The sequence below is a fragment of the Pholis gunnellus genome, assembly GCF_910591455.1.
Source record: "Pholis gunnellus genome assembly, chromosome: 23".
Lineage (NCBI taxonomy): Eukaryota > Metazoa > Chordata > Actinopteri > Perciformes > Pholidae > Pholis > Pholis gunnellus.
The window spans coordinates 4893335-4907691 of NC_136550.1; the positions used below are offsets into that span (position 1 = coordinate 4893335).

The 14357-nt window shown below is 43.7% G+C and overlaps 5 protein-coding genes across 6 annotated transcripts; 2 read left to right on the forward strand and 3 right to left on the reverse strand.

Moving 5' to 3' along the window:
* Positions 1 to 450: 450 nt before the first annotated feature.
* Positions 451 to 1945, reverse strand: nedd8 (NEDD8 ubiquitin like modifier). Its single transcript, XM_079185088.1, has 4 exons — positions 1809 to 1945; positions 1655 to 1702; positions 1473 to 1555; positions 451 to 998 (listed from the first exon to the last, which is right to left on the reverse strand). The coding sequence occupies exons 1-4, from the start codon at positions 1824 to 1826 to the stop codon at positions 872 to 874; spliced, it is 276 nt and encodes a 91-aa protein (XP_079041214.1). The 5' UTR covers positions 1827 to 1945; the 3' UTR covers positions 451 to 871.
* Positions 1946 to 2303: 358 nt separating this feature from the next.
* On the forward strand, positions 2304 to 6301 carry gmpr2 (guanosine monophosphate reductase 2). Of its 2 annotated transcripts, none has more exons than XM_079185081.1 (9): positions 2304 to 2346; positions 2849 to 2978; positions 3182 to 3301; positions 3390 to 3473; positions 3562 to 3735; positions 3844 to 3925; positions 4484 to 4590; positions 4902 to 5104; positions 5214 to 6301. In XM_079185081.1, exons 2-9 carry the CDS (start codon positions 2892 to 2894, stop codon positions 5401 to 5403), a joined length of 1047 nt encoding a protein of 348 aa, XP_079041207.1. In that variant the 5' UTR covers positions 2304 to 2346; positions 2849 to 2891; the 3' UTR covers positions 5404 to 6301. The 2 variants fall into 2 exon arrangements, with proteins under 2 accessions (XP_079041207.1, XP_079041208.1); XM_079185082.1 differs by having other exon boundaries at positions 2313 to 2350.
* Positions 6302 to 6322: 21 nt separating this feature from the next.
* LOC306714903 (uncharacterized protein) lies at positions 6323 to 8357 on the reverse strand. The gene has a single exon (XM_079185080.1). The coding sequence runs from the start codon at positions 8201 to 8203 to the stop codon at positions 6689 to 6691; it is 1515 nt and encodes a 504-aa protein (XP_079041206.1). The 5' UTR covers positions 8204 to 8357; the 3' UTR covers positions 6323 to 6688.
* Positions 8358 to 10044: 1687 nt separating this feature from the next.
* homezb (homeobox and leucine zipper encoding b) lies at positions 10045 to 11589 on the forward strand. Its single transcript, XM_079184593.1, has one exon. It carries the CDS (start codon positions 10067 to 10069, stop codon positions 11348 to 11350), a length of 1284 nt encoding a protein of 427 aa, XP_079040719.1. The 5' UTR covers positions 10045 to 10066; the 3' UTR covers positions 11351 to 11589.
* Positions 11380 to 13709, reverse strand: cideb (cell death inducing DFFA like effector b). The gene is made up of 5 exons (XM_079185084.1): positions 13561 to 13709; positions 13153 to 13267; positions 12704 to 12862; positions 12375 to 12565; positions 11380 to 12159 (listed from the first exon to the last, which is right to left on the reverse strand). Exons 1-5 carry the CDS (start codon positions 13584 to 13586, stop codon positions 12015 to 12017), a joined length of 636 nt encoding a protein of 211 aa, XP_079041210.1. The 5' UTR covers positions 13587 to 13709; the 3' UTR covers positions 11380 to 12014.
* Between the last annotated feature and the right edge of the window lie 648 nt (positions 13710 to 14357).

Consider the following 14357-nt stretch of genomic DNA (forward strand, 5'->3'; position numbering starts at 1 on the left):
CTCTTACTGTACGTGAATGAGGCCTGAGAATGTTCCCACCTCATGAATCAAATGCTGCAACTTTATGTGATACGGCGATGTAATCTGTGCAGACTCAGAGCTTCACCATCTTGCTGTAATTCAGACCAAAACAGGCCTTCAACATGGTAGAAATATGAAGTTTTCTATGTTGTTCTATGTATACTGATAATCTAAGCAATACACCATCGCACTGCAACACACTGCCTGATAACAATGTTATTTCTAAATCATTTTGACTGAAATATCTCTCAAACTTAAGTCTTTTTTTTGGTGTAAAAAAAAATGTAAATGTACATATTGGTGGCGAGTGTGTGCCCAGAATAAAAGAATATTAGAATTTTCAACCTCTCCTTTGTACAGCTGTTTTGAAAAATGTTAAAATTCTTTATGAAGAACACAGAATGGTGAACGGAAAGTGAGACATTTTAAGCATCAACGTAAGTTTATTGTACAGACAAACTAATCCACAGCATCGGTCCATCATGTACACACTGCAAACTCTGTGCTACATGATTAAGAATCAGCAGCGGTGGCAGCTTTTTCCTTCACTTATAGTTTTCACTCATTAGATAGTTTGTGTCACACTGAATGCAAATACTGTAATCCAAGGATGGGTCTCCCTGACGTGTCGTTACGCTACAATTATCTCATCACTTGTGTGTCTCGACCATGCCAACGTTACAGTAGGGGGGAGCGTTTGTGGCCAACACCAGTAGAACCTGATCTAACTCCGTCTCTTGCCTACGATGCCGCCAGGTGACTCCGCAAACACACTGCTGCGCGTCCTCGGCGTGTCCTCTTAGTGTAGGCGTCGCGGAAATAAAAGCCGAGGCGTGAGTTCAAGCGGCGGCTACAACGCAGACTTGGAGTGTCGGCTTCTTGGAGGGTGGAGCCCCCGTCCTCCTCGCAGAGCGAGCACCAGATGGAGGACAGAGCCTCCCTGGATTTTATAGTCCGCTGCGGTTTTCTCATCGTTCCTGGGAACAGAGACAAAAAAACATCCAAACAAAGATAGGAATCTTTAATAACGGGTCCTGGATATGTAGTTTTTAAATAAAGACGTGATGCTGTGTGGTCTGAAACAAACATTATTAAAACTAGACGGAGTAAATAGTGCATTTGTTTGGGACTATTTTCAGCCGCCAGTATGGTGACAATATGTGGAATGGACTCAAAACAAACGTACTGAAGGGAGATGTCAGCCAATACAACAGTGTGGCTCAATGATGTGTTTTTAATTGTTTTTAGACACTTTCTCTCTCTCTCTCTCTATCTCTCTGTCTCTCTCCCTCTCTGTCTGTCTCTCTCTCTCTGTCTGTCTCTTCCTCTCTCTTCCTCTCTCTGTCTGTCTGTCTCTCTCTCTCTTTATCGTGCTTTAGATACACACACAACACTTGTGGATGACTTCATTGTTAGTCTTGTGATGTGTATATAGTGCATCTTATCCTTACATCTGTTTTCCACTGTAGATCAACCTCTGCTGCTGCGGAGGGATCCCTTCTTTCTCCTCCACCCTTTCTTTAATCCGCTCCACCTGGAGGTAAATGTATGTAAACCATTAACACACACTGAATAACACGTTTAATTAGCAGCATATACAGAACATATGAGCAAATAACAGATGATTATATACCTTGTCTGTGGGCTCGATGTCAATCTCAATCTCTTTGCCTGTGAGTGTCTGATATTTAAAAAAAAAATGTCAGGTTATTGTTGAGCAAATTAGGAGACTGTACACAACTCGGTATGAACAACTATTAAAATATTTAACACTCGCTTTGCCTCACCTTGACTTTAATCAGCATCTTTGCTGCCTTGTCTTTATCAAACGAAGTGGAGCGGGAACGTTATTGTACGACAGTGATAACAACAACACGAGATTTCTGTGAGGAAACTTGATATTCATTCCCTTCCAAAATGTAACGGTTGTTTCCTGTGTGTCTCAGCCGATCCCTCCGTACCCTCGTGTGTGTATGTGTGAAAGGTTCCGCTTCATGTTGATTTCGGACCGTTTCCGACTTTGCTTCATTTTCCCCGTCGAAGAAGCACAACAATTTCCCCTAAAATATCTTACATTATCGTCCACAACACAACACAAAATGTATTTCCTGAATAGCAATAATAAACAACCCTTTGTGACACCAGTGCGACGTGGCGTAAAGCAAGCCTTGCCTTTTTGTAGTTTTTCCCTGCCCACCACCTACTAGCTAAAGCCCCTTACAAACTACAAGTTGGCTGTCAGTTGGTGTCCGCCCCCATAAAGCTTCCCCCGCACACCGCGGATGAGAAAACCAGCCGCACGGACCGAATCACCCAGACTTTCCTGTAGGTAAATACTTTATTATTGTTAAATCTAAAAGACAACTCATTCGCTGACTAATGAAGAAGTGTGCTTCTGAAGAAGTGTGCTTAGGTAACGGCCTGGAATGCTAGCGTGCATCAAGTTGATTGACATTTGACACTTTTAGCATTGCTAACCTTGAAGTTTGACATCGTTTAGGGTGAATAGCATAGTGAATAGCACTGTCAGCAGCATTTTTTACGGATTTTCAATCTGCTAGCTCGCTAACAAGCTGTAACTAGCTTGTTAGCGAGCATAATAAATAGCCTTATTACATCTCCACCAAGTAGTAATTACAGTTATGGATACTTTTGCCTTATCTCTTCGAATGATGTTTATCTTTAACGGGTTCATTTCAGACCCCTACACTATGCTTGGTGTAGTTGATGGCATTTGAAGCCCATGTGTGAGTGTGTGAAGGGAGGAATAGACCCAGCATCAAGCATTCACGCTAAGCTCTGATCTCACTCTCTCTTTCTCTCACAGATTCAAAGCCATTTCAAGTGCTCCATTTCACCCTGTTTCCAAAATGCCCCGCATTGAGAATGACATCAAGCTGGACTTCAAGGATGTGCTCCTCCGTCCAAAGAGAAGCACACTCAAGTCAAGGAGCGAGGTAAGTGTGACAGCTGAGGGTTCTTCTCCACATGAAACCTGACTGAAGAGGTTTCCATGAACTGAACCTTTTTAGTTTATTTGAGTGAACACATTTAGAGTTATTTAGAGGATTCAAGCAAACCTGCATCTACGAAATACAGGCTCCTGCTGCCCATAAAAGTATTTCGTACGCTAACGTCACATTGTTCTTGCCTTTCCCAGGTCGACCTATTGAGGAGCTACACTTTCAGGAACTCCAAGGGCAGCTACAGGGGGATCCCCATCATCGCCGCAAACATGGACACCGTGGGGACCTTTGAGATGGCCCTGGCTTTGCACAAGGTAAGCTATCCATTACACGGGATGTGTATACTTATCACTTATTATTTTACGTTGTTTTCAATCTGCTTTTCTTTTTCTCCTGCACTAGTTCACTCTCTTCACCACGGTTCACAAACACTACTCCGTGGATGACTGGGTGGAGTTTGCAAAAAAGAATCCTGACTGTCTGAAGGTACTCAAAGTGTTATGATGGTTCCTCTGGATCAGGAAGTGTATTAATGGGAGTATTTAATTGTTCCTCTTCTCCGTTTATCTCTCAGAATGTAGCGGTCAGCACGGGGACCGGGGAGGGCGACTTTGACCGGATTTCAGCCATCTTGGCGGCGGTGCCACAGCTGCAGTACATCTGTGTGGACGTGGCGAACGGCTACTCCGAACACTTCGTTCACTTCGTCAAAGACGTCAGGGCGAAGTTCCTCTCTCACACTATCATGGTCAGTAGATGTCTTGCCTTTTTAAACGGCGGCGCGTGTGGGGCTGAAATAAAAAGGAATGGTTGTTCATTGAAACTATTTTTTATGACGATTTTTTATTTGGCTCAGGCAGGAAACGTGGTGACAGGAGAGATGGTAGAGGAGCTGATCCTGGCTGGCGCTGACATCATCAAAGTAGGCATCGGACCAGGTGAAACTGCAAAAACACATTTCTATGTCTACATGTTATTTATATTATATTAAAGTTAGTACGAGGAACTTTTCGCTGGTTAGGAAACAGTCTGTGTCACCTTCGTAAGTAAACGAGACAATCAGCGAGAAGATTGTTTATTTCTATATCATTTTTCTAAATGGTTGTCATCCGTGCCAATAGATTTAAATAATGGCGAAATCATGCAGGTTCACCAGACACTACGCTGCTGGAGACCCAGGCCGTATTGCTGGGCCCGCTTTAGGAAAGGGGGACACGGGAAAAACCAGAATCAGGACTGAAAGAGACTCTGATGCTCGGAAACACTACCGCTTTTGTCCACAGGGGCCGCCAAAAGGTTTCTCGTAGTAACTTTAAAATAACTTTCACGTAACTTTCCTGGATGGGTATGTGCTATGTGGTCACCCTTTATTCATTTGGCACATACAGATCAAATAAAGCACAAACAATGCCTGCACATTCAGTTTCCTGTTTTAAAAGGAGAAAGAAACAAGAGGGCGAGAAAGTCATCTCTTGCCCCTGTGTCTTCCTCTACAGGCTCTGTGTGTACCACCCGCAAGAAGACCGGGGTGGGGTACCCCCAGCTCAGCGCTGTGATCGAGTGTGCCGACGCGGCCCATGGCTTGGGGGGCCACATCATCTCTGTGAGTGACTCTCTCCTCTGATCATCCAGTGATTTGTGTAGAAATAATGTGATAGTTTTGGGAAATAGGCTCATTTGCTTACTTGCGCTTCTCGTGGTAGAGAGCGGTGTCGATCATCTCATCTGACTCGAGGCGAGCAAGAACTATTCCCTCCTGATAGAGACTGTTGCTCATTCATCTCTTCTTTTCCCACAGCCGGTGTGGCTTTGGTAGACATTTCACCCTGAGAATGCGCAGCCTTATCTTTTGCTGCGATAAACAGAGGGACTCTTCTCACGTTCTGTTTCGCCGTGTCTCCTCTTTTCACACAGGACGGGGGATGCACTTGCCCAGGAGACGTCTCGAAGGCTTTCGGTGCCGGTGCGGACTTCGTGATGCTGGGCGGTATGCTGGCCGGCCACTCAGAAAGCGGGGGAGAGGTTATTGAGAAAAACGGCAAGAAATACAAGCTGTTCTACGGCATGAGCTCCGACACGGCGATGCAGAAACACGCAGGAGGCGTGGCTGAGTACAGGTCAGGGCCCCACAGTTATGTTGGTGTATATAAGGCAAAAACGTTTGATTTGGGTGTGCGTAGTGGACACTGTCTCTGAGGATAACCCCAGTGTGTTTCTCGCCTCCAGAGCGTCGGAGGGGAAGACAGTCGAAGTCCCTTACAAAGGCCCGGTGGAGGTGACGATACGAGACGTCCTGGGCGGGGTCCGCTCCTCCTGCACCTACGTTGGGGCGAGCAAACTGAAGGAGCTGAGCCGCAGGACCACCTTCATCAGGGTCACCCAGCAGCTCAACACCGTCTTCGGCAACGACAGCTGAACGCGCAGCTCCACGCTCCTTTCAGATGGAGCCACGAGTCTGAACAGACATGAATATTAATACTTAAAAGTGCTTTTACTATGCTTATTAGTTGTTAAAGCTAATGCAATTTCATCTTATTGGGTTTTGACTTCACTGACATAAACAGACACATTAGACTCTGATGTTACATTTTACAGTTTTAGGGTCCGAGTGCTTCTAGAAAGTAAGAAGTAAACTAGAGCAGCACATCTCCAGCTCTTCGCATGTCTGCTACCTCATCATTCCAATGCGAAGTTGTTCTTTTTTTACATGTATGCAAATCTGCAGCTGTCTATCAAAAGGATCCACAACATGTGTTTATGCCCTGTGCCGAGATCATACTGCAAGCCATTGTCTCACACACACACACACACACAATTATAGCAAATGTCTTCAATTGTCTAATATTTAGTTATTGTTTCATAGATATGTTATGGAACTACAGTGTCTATGTAACATTTGTATTATAAAAAGTTGTTGAGTTAGATTGTGAGAGAATTTATACCTGGACCACAGTACATACTGAATGAGTGCAGCACCAGAGCAGATAGCGATGAAGTGCTGAAGTCCTCACTGAGGTGTTATTCAACATAAAGATGGATGCAGATTCTTCTGTTCTCTGGTTCCAGCTGCTCCTGTTCAGTACCAAAAGTTTGTGTGGGCTTAATGTGTGCATTTAAATTAATTTATGATTCACTGCATTCCTTTAAATTAAGTTGTTCCTCAGAGGTTTTAAAGTATTGGTCTCACTTCACACAGTGTCTGTAGTTACTCCACTTCAAGCTGTTCTCGCATGATCTGCGTTCTTTCATTTTCGTTACGGTTTTCGAAAACACTTGTTTTAAAACGGTCAATAAAAACATTCCACGTCTCACGATTTTACTGATTTTTTATTATTATTGATTTACAAAATGACCTTACGCTGTGAGATAACTGTACTATGTGAGAGCGAAGATGCGTTCACCACCAGTAGATGGAGACAAACATTAAACTGGCAGACAATTCATTAACATCACCACAATCTAAAGACAGACGAAGATGTTACATTTGCTTTAAGTGTATGATGTTCATATTGTACACTAAAAATCCCAGCATTGACTTTTAACTAATATCTGCACTAGAAGCACTATTTATAGATTCAACAGCAACTTAACAACAATGAGATTTATACTCGTCCAAAGAGACGTTATCACTGTAGATATTTGTAGCTATGCACTTCTTAGATTTGTATTATGATTTGCAATGATCAGCAGTATCCCACCCATTACTGAAGTTCACAAAGCACCTCTGTGGTGCACATGTCACCAATGCTTGCTCCACCAACGGGGGCGAACCTTTTAGATACTGTCATTTTGCAGGACTCGGAGATCATTTGGGTATTTTCCTTTCCTAGTTGAACAAAGGGGGCCAGGTCCCAGTTGTTGAGGCTCATCTTAATTGTGATTATTTCTTCCCTCTGGTGCTGTCCGGTTCTGCTGAAGAAGGACAGTGAGGAAAACTCAAAGTTCCAAAACACCTCCACCACTTCAGGTCGTGGTACGGCCTCATCTCCGTTTTTGCCCCGATGTGTGATTAACACAGAGGAAACCTTGTGTTGTTTCTTTGGTATGGTCATGAAGTTTTTCTGCTTCTCAAAAACACTTTTTGACCGCTCAAGAAGATCTTCTGAACTGACTGATGCATCTGCACCCTCGTCATACTCTGTCGTGAGAGAGCTGAGCTGGTTACCTTGGCAGCACAGACCAAAGACATGTCTGTCCTTTAAGTTACGTATAGGCTGTTTGTCACATAAACCGACGGTCCAGTCAGAGTCTCGGGAGAGACTGACCGTCCACCTCTGAAAGTTAGGAGCTGTCTGGATACTACGGATCAGAAGAGTGGCAGAACATTGCCCCTGCCCACTACTGTAGAAAACCTTCCTTTTGTCTTTGGACAGCGACATGCCAGGGCTGAAAGTCTGTGGGTCAAAGATCAGGTCTGAACTAGCAGCAGTGAGCTGCTGGTGGTTCTCTGGGTCAACCAGAGACAACAGAGACCCACAGAAAAGGCCCGCTTGCTTGACCATTTTTTCACCGTTCTCTCTTATCTCCTGAAGCAGTTTGTCCCGCTCTCTGCCGGGCTCCAACCCTTTTCTCAGATCCACAGCCTTGGCCTTCTCCACATCCTGATGCACCTGGGAATACATCTGCAGGAATCTGAAGGTGTCCTTCTCCTTCTGTGCTGCCTGCATGCTGCTCTTGCTGGTTTTGATCGACACCATGCGGGCAGACACTGAGCTCTGGACAGTGGTCAGGGCAATGTTGCGCAGGCTTGTGACAGCCTCGATGAGACGCACGCTGGAGCGACCCAGCTTCTCTCTTTCGCTCTTCTCCCACTTTTCCAGACTCACGTTTTTGTCGTCGGTTTTCACCAGCATGGCCTGCTGCTCGGCGTTGAGCTTCTCCGTGAGTTCTTTGTGGGCTGTGGAGAACGTCTTCATGTTGTGTATGCGGTGCTGGTCTTCAATGGCGCAGGAAACACACACACAGGTCATGTCATCCAAGCAGTAGTACTCCAGCAGTTTGCCATGTTGGGGGCATTTACTGGTCCCACATAAAGCCATCGGCTCAGTCAGAGGGTGGGTTTGTAGTAACACAGGAGTGGTGAGGTGGGCCTGGAGGTGCTGGACGCACATGGAGATCTCACATTTCATGCAGGTCTTGCGTGCCGGTTTCCTGTCCTCCTCTGTGCACATGTCGCACAGGATAACATGCAGGTCCTTTTGTAGATTTTCCGACATCTTTTCAAAAGCAGGAAGTCCTGATTTTCTTGAATATCATTCAGTGTTGCCCTTAGGATCCTGCTTGTTACTCTTTGATTGAGTCTGTTTGGGCAGAAAACTGCAAATGAAGTAAGATTTTGCTGTACTTTGTAGTTGACCCGTCTCAGATCTTTCAGTCTCTGGTCTGAATGCTCCACCACAGCAGCACTGCACATCAGTTTCGATTCTACGAAACCAAAACTCAAGGGGGTGGAGCCATGTTGTTTGGCCTGGTTAGGTTAGATACGTTTCATTTCATACAATAGAAATGAGCAACATCCATGGGAGTGGGAATATATTATATTTTCAAAACATGTCGGTGTAACTCTGGTGTAAACATGTGAAGGATTTATAAACCCAATTTAATCTAGCACAACATCTTACAATTCATTCATCACAGCATATTTGCTGCAAACGTAATGCAACAACAGATTATTGCTAAAATATAAATACTTTATTTCAATTAAACTCTGGTTAAAGCAGGACTGACTTAGTGCCTACATCAGTCAGCATTAATCTATGAATGCATGTGGGTGATTCATACAGTATCTGCCTTCCACAGCTGCTTTGCAGGCTGCTGACTATTTCATAATCACCCTTCGATCTATCTAATCACCACACATGCTGATCTATATTCACATTCACCCAGTATGTTGAGCTGAGCTGCTGCACATAGCCTACATGAACCAAAATAGAAGGTGCGCGTATTTCAGGTAGAAAACAGAGGGTAACTAAAGTTACAGCCTTCAGAATGAACATTAATTTGGAAAAACATCTCTCTGTTAAATATTTTCCAAAGAAGTTGAACATAACCTCGATGAAGTTTGGATTTTATTACTGCTCTATTACTCCATCAGACTGCAAAAGTTTCAGCCAGGTGTACCAAATAAACTTGATAATATGGGTATACTTTAATAAATAGACTATATTTTCATCATGCATTATTTCACTTGTATTATGTAATAAGTTATATAATCAAATTGAGAGGATGTAGAGAAACGTTATCTGGATCCACTGGGCGGTTTTAATAGACTAAACCAGATCAGCAGAAAAACATCTGTCAAACTCGCACAGGACTGTTGTGCTCTTAAAGGTACGTTTGGAACTAAAACCATTAACTATTTAAAGTTAATGATCGTATAAATGTCTTCTTGATACTGCCACGGAACGCATTGATAATTAAAACTTCAGTAAAAGTAGCTAAATTTACTGTATTATAACAGTTAGCATCACGTTACTAGCAGGCTAACACGTCCTTTTCGCGTACAGCAGTGAGGTACCACGCAGACTAGCAGGCAAGCTAACTAGCAGGTTAGCTAATTAGCAGGCTAGCTAACGTTACGGCTAATGCTAACAAACCGATAAACAGGCCGCAGCCCAATCAATCATTGTAATCGATGCCATGTAACGTGACTGCGCGTTACTCTAAACTCGGTTGTCCCTGGTTCTCCATGTTAGACGAACATTAATTACCCAAACATGGAAATAAATGACTCAACGTCAGACTTGAGCGCGAATTTAGCTCTTTGTCAATATGAATTTTTACCCAAATTAAAGCTAATTAACCGCCAGTGTAACGGTTATTCTCTGAGTGGTATTTGCTCAATGATTTAGTTAATTAAATTCTTCCATCACTGTTAACTCTGGTAACAAAACAAATATTGATCTTTTATCATTTTATATTGTATGTTTTAAAGTATACTGTATATACTAGAAACATATGAAAGTGCGTTCAGATGATTACCTTTCAGTTTTTATATTTTATTTTATTAATGAATACATATTTTCCTTGGTTATCAACACTCTCTGTTTGTCTGCTATTTCCAGGGGTCACTCCAACAGATGAGGAAGATGAGGCAGAAAGCTGATGAAGGACTCCTCCATCTCGGACAGAAGACACCCAACGCTCCTGAACAAATGAACGCTGCCCGGATGGCTTTCCGTCTGAACCAGAGCAGTGTGCTGTGTCTCCCCCTGGTCTCTGACAGCCAGAGGCTTATATGGGTGTCCTCAAACGAGTTCAGCCTGCAGCTGGATGGTGCAGCCAAGCTGGACGAGGCCTTCAACCGGTTTCCGTACCTGACCCAGACTCAGACAGCTGCACTGGCGCAGCGCTGCTCTCTGCACCCGGACCAGGTGAAGGTGTGGTTCATGGTTCAGAGGCTCCGCTATGGCATCAGCTGGGACTACAAAGACATCCCCAGTGTTCGGTCGAAAGTAATGTCAGGTCGGGGAAAGGAAGGGTCGCAGAACAGAAAGGGGGGAAAGGTAAAAGAGGATGGAGGAGAGAATAAGAACTGCAAAAGGGAGGGTGAGAAGAAGGCAGGAGAGGTTCGGGAGGAACAGAGTGCAAGTGAGGGAAGGATGACGGGAGAAAACGTGGGGGCGACGGAGAGACCGGAAATCGAAATTAAGCCGGAGCAACCAGTGAAGAAAGACGAGGACAGAAAAGGAGAAGAAGACCAAAGGAATGAGCAGAAGAAGCGCAAAAGGACGACAGCGAAGGACAAGATGGGAAAGAAGAGAGTGAAGCAAGGTGTTGCGGAGAGAGCAGAGGGAGGAGAAATAAGAAGTGAAGGAGCTGAGAGGGAGAGTCAAAAATCCACCCAGACGGAGACAACACATTTCGCCAGAAATAAGAAGAAGAAGAAGAAGAAGGCAAAAGCGGGCAAAAGTTTACTGTCCGTCCAAGCGTGGCCTGCCCACACGATCTTTGTGGTGCCTGATGAGAATAACCTCGTTGCGGACGGTTCACCCGCCGTGACCCAGCAGCAGGGCTCTCGTGCGGTGGACACACACACACTTCCCAGGCGGGTCCGCTTCAAAACAAAGACGCGGACCCAGTTGGCGATGATGAAGGCGGCCTTCTCCAATTGCCAGTATCCAGGCGTGGAGGACTACAACCGACTGGCGATGGCGATTAACGTCCCCCGCTACCTGTTGGTTCAGTGGTTCGGTGACATGCGCTATTACGTCAAGAAATCCAGACCGGGCTGGCTGACTCAGGAGCAGTACAGCAAGGCGCTGGCCAACATCAATTACCGGCAGTATTTGAAAGCGCTGGTGAAGATCGAAAGCGTGCCGGCGCCTCCGAATGACGCTTTGAACTTAAAGACAGATGTTTGATAAAACGTTGCTCAAATTAAGACCACATGCTTGAGACATTTTCTTTTATGTTGTTGTTACACTGTTATTGTGATTACTTAACATGCATGTACTGCCTTTACAAAAGATCCCTGTGTGCCGTGCAAATGTTTTCATTGTCAGTAAAATACTTTGATTGTTCGAAAACACACAGCTCCTCTTGTGATTAGTTACATGGAAACATTAATAAACTGACTAAATGAACTGCAACTGCAATATTTCCTTTTTTCAAAAAAGACTGATGTTTCAGATCAAACAGGGGTGTGTTATCACCTGTAATGTCAGAGCAGATAGTTCACCTAATCTGCACCAAATTAACAAAAAATAAAGTACAATGCTAGAATATTATGTATATATTGCACAAAAATAGACAAGAAAACTACATTAATACCAATGACACTCATTCTCATGTTATCCAGCTACATCACTAAGCTCTGTTGTTACTGACATTTATTATTCTCTGTTACATTCTTTTTATAACCTGAAGTTCATATAATCACCTCGTTTAAGACTATCACTGTTTGCTTATACAGATTCTACATCCACACAAAACAATAGTTACCCAATGAGATTCAGACCTTCCTACAAATCCCGATTAAACAATGAGACCAGGTGTTTGAACTGGATAGGTCTCCCTTGGCTCCGTCTAGTTCCATCTGGCCGTGTACTCCGTCGTCTGTTGCGGCTGCCACAGCTCAGCGCCTTCGATGATGCGGCGGATCATGGAGGCGGAAGTGATGAGCAGGTGTCCGGCGGCGTGCAGGAGGGTGGAGGCTACACGCAGGGCTTCTCTGAGAAACAGCACAGAGACAAAGTGTCATCACACGCCTGTTTAAGTCACATTTAATGTCATTACTACGGCTTCATCACTGGCACTGTGCACTAAATGTGAACTTTTTTTTTCTTTTTCATCTTTCCTTTCCCATCAATCATCTCACAACCCGCCACGATTTAACTTGTGGCCCTTTGAAAAAGCCCCCTTCACCCTCTTCACCCTCTGACTTACCTGAGGATCTTCTTGGGCCCCAGACATTCAAAGTTGGCGCTCACAGAGTACAGGCCTTGAAATGTGGCCTTCACATTCAGGGAGCCAAAGACATCCTTCGGGCTGATCCTGTAGAGGTCAAAGGTGACGCGAGCTATGTCTCTGCCGGTCCGAGGCTTGTTGTGCTCCTGAGATTTGGACATGACTGCACCCTGGTGGATCAGGGACAACACTCACATACTAAATATTGCCATAATAGTGCGTAATGCAAAGACAAAAAAGCCTGTGTGAGGCATATCATAAAGTACATATAACGGGCTATGAAATAAATAACATTTGGGTAAACGTACCGGCTGTGGTCTCCACGTCTGTCCAGGCTCCAGGGCCATGAGCATGGTGTTGTCAGGCAGGGTCATGAGGAACTCGTCGGAGTCCACCTCCGTGCCGTCCTCCTCACAGGCCAGAGACAGAGACAGCGCAGACAGGGACAGCAGCAAAGCCTGGCACACCTGCAGCACAGATTCAAGTTAGCGCACGAGAGAACAAAGAGCTTCAACGTCATGAATAGTACACCGACCTGTTGTGTGTGGCAACTATTTTATTTGGGGGATCCAGTTACACAGAAAATATTTTATAGTATATATATAGTATTTCCTTTTACCATTAATTGTCATTTTACATTTTTTCTTCCTTATTTTTATTATATTGTATTATATATACAGCAAGCAGCTTCACCCTGATCAGAACCTTTTCTGTTATTTTTTTTATTTAAGTTTTTAATGAATTAATTTACTCTCACCCTCTCTTTCAGCTCCTCCAGGGTCCCGGCCGTGATGCCCTTCCTGGTCTCCCTGTCATGACAGCAGACTCTGAAGGGGCGCTGTGGTGGAGACCACACTCGCTTGGTCACAGATCTGAAGAAAATACCACACAGAAAGGTATTTACATTGTTTAATGTGTGAGTCAAAAGTCAAAATGTCTTCCGTCTAACAGGCTCTCTAACAGGCCAACACTTGAATATGTCATAAGATAAGATTCGGCTTAAAATGACATCTTACATTGAGTTAATTACTCACTTACTTAAGTCCTACATTGATTTTTGGAGCTCTAACAGCCGCACAATGTTGTTTGGATCGTTGATCAAGCAGACGGATCATGAAGTGAATCACTAGAATACCAACAGGCCCAAAACTAATTGTCCACTTACTTGATAAATGAAGATGTTGTATCCATGCTCGTCCGTGTCCTGGTGTCTCTTCTCTCAGACTTGTTTTTTTGGTGTAGTTGTTTTGGTGTAACAAATCGTGATACTGTCAGTACTACTTGTGTTTGACCCAGCAGATGGACTTTGCCCCAATCCTGGTGATAACTCAAATACAGAGCATCACAGAGCAAAGTTCATCTGTGTGTGTGTGTGTGAGAGACTTCCTTTTATCATCTGACAAGAGTTAATACCTCTACAGCCCGAATGATAATACCAGTATGGATATTTGAGAGTTCAAAAAAATCTGATTGTATAGGAAAGTATTACACATATAAACAGTTTTTATAAGGATTCCTTATATTTGTTTTTTTATTTCTGCACTACAAAACTTTTTGGCTCACTTCATAGAGATATATACATTACAACAATATTAATACCTTACAATTTTAGCAATTGTATTCTCATTGTAGGGATATACACTCATATTGATACCTGTCATGGTTTGTATAACAGTTTGTTTCTTTAATTTTCTAATTTTAATTTGTTGGCCTTTTCTCTGGTCCATTATCTTAGTTTTAATTCTCACATAATTCGTGCCCAATGCTCGTTAAAATACTATAATATTGTTCACATCATTACCTACGAATAATGTTGTTTATTATACCATTATAACACATTAAAGCAGTAAACTCCATAGACTGCATATGTTAAAATCACAGAAGTAAAACAGATAGGACCAACGGCTGTCGGATCTGCTGCTACGTCATATCCTGTTAACATCGATGGGCGCGCTTGTTTTA

What these genes read in the sequence shown, in the direction of transcription:
- nedd8 (XM_079185088.1), bottom strand. An exon ending in ACATCGAGCCCACAGACAAG is followed by an intron (nt 1,556 to 1,654) that starts GTATATAATCAT and finishes ATTTACCTCCAG; the next exon opens with GTGGAGCGGATTAAAGAAAG. An exon ending in ATCTACAGTGGAAAACAGAT is followed by an intron (nt 999 to 1,472) that starts GTAAGGATAAGA and finishes CTCTGTTCCCAG; the next exon opens with GAACGATGAGAAAACCGCAG.
- gmpr2 (XM_079185081.1), top strand. Translation starts at nt 2,892, where the DNA reads ATGCCCCGCATTGAGAATGACATCAAGCTGGACTTCAAGGATGTGCTC. An exon ending in TGGCCCTGGCTTTGCACAAG is followed by an intron (nt 3,302 to 3,389) that starts GTAAGCTATCCA and finishes CTCCTGCACTAG; the next exon opens with TTCACTCTCTTCACCACGGT. An exon ending in TCCTCTCTCACACTATCATG is followed by an intron (nt 3,736 to 3,843) that starts GTCAGTAGATGT and finishes TATTTGGCTCAG; the next exon opens with GCAGGAAACGTGGTGACAGG.
- LOC306714903 (XM_079185080.1), bottom strand. Translation starts at nt 8,203, where the DNA reads ATGTCGGAAAATCTACAAAAGGACCTGCATGTTATCCTGTGCGACATG.
- homezb (XM_079184593.1), top strand. Translation starts at nt 10,067, where the DNA reads ATGAGGAAGATGAGGCAGAAAGCTGATGAAGGACTCCTCCATCTCGGA.
- cideb (XM_079185084.1), bottom strand. Translation starts at nt 13,586, where the DNA reads ATGGATACAACATCTTCATTTATCAA. An exon ending in ACAACATCTTCATTTATCAA is followed by an intron (nt 13,268 to 13,560) that starts GTAAGTGGACAA and finishes TATTTTCTTCAG; the next exon opens with ATCTGTGACCAAGCGAGTGT. An exon ending in GGGCCCAAGAAGATCCTCAG is followed by an intron (nt 12,160 to 12,374) that starts GTAAGTCAGAGG and finishes GCTGTTTCTCAG; the next exon opens with AGAAGCCCTGCGTGTAGCCT.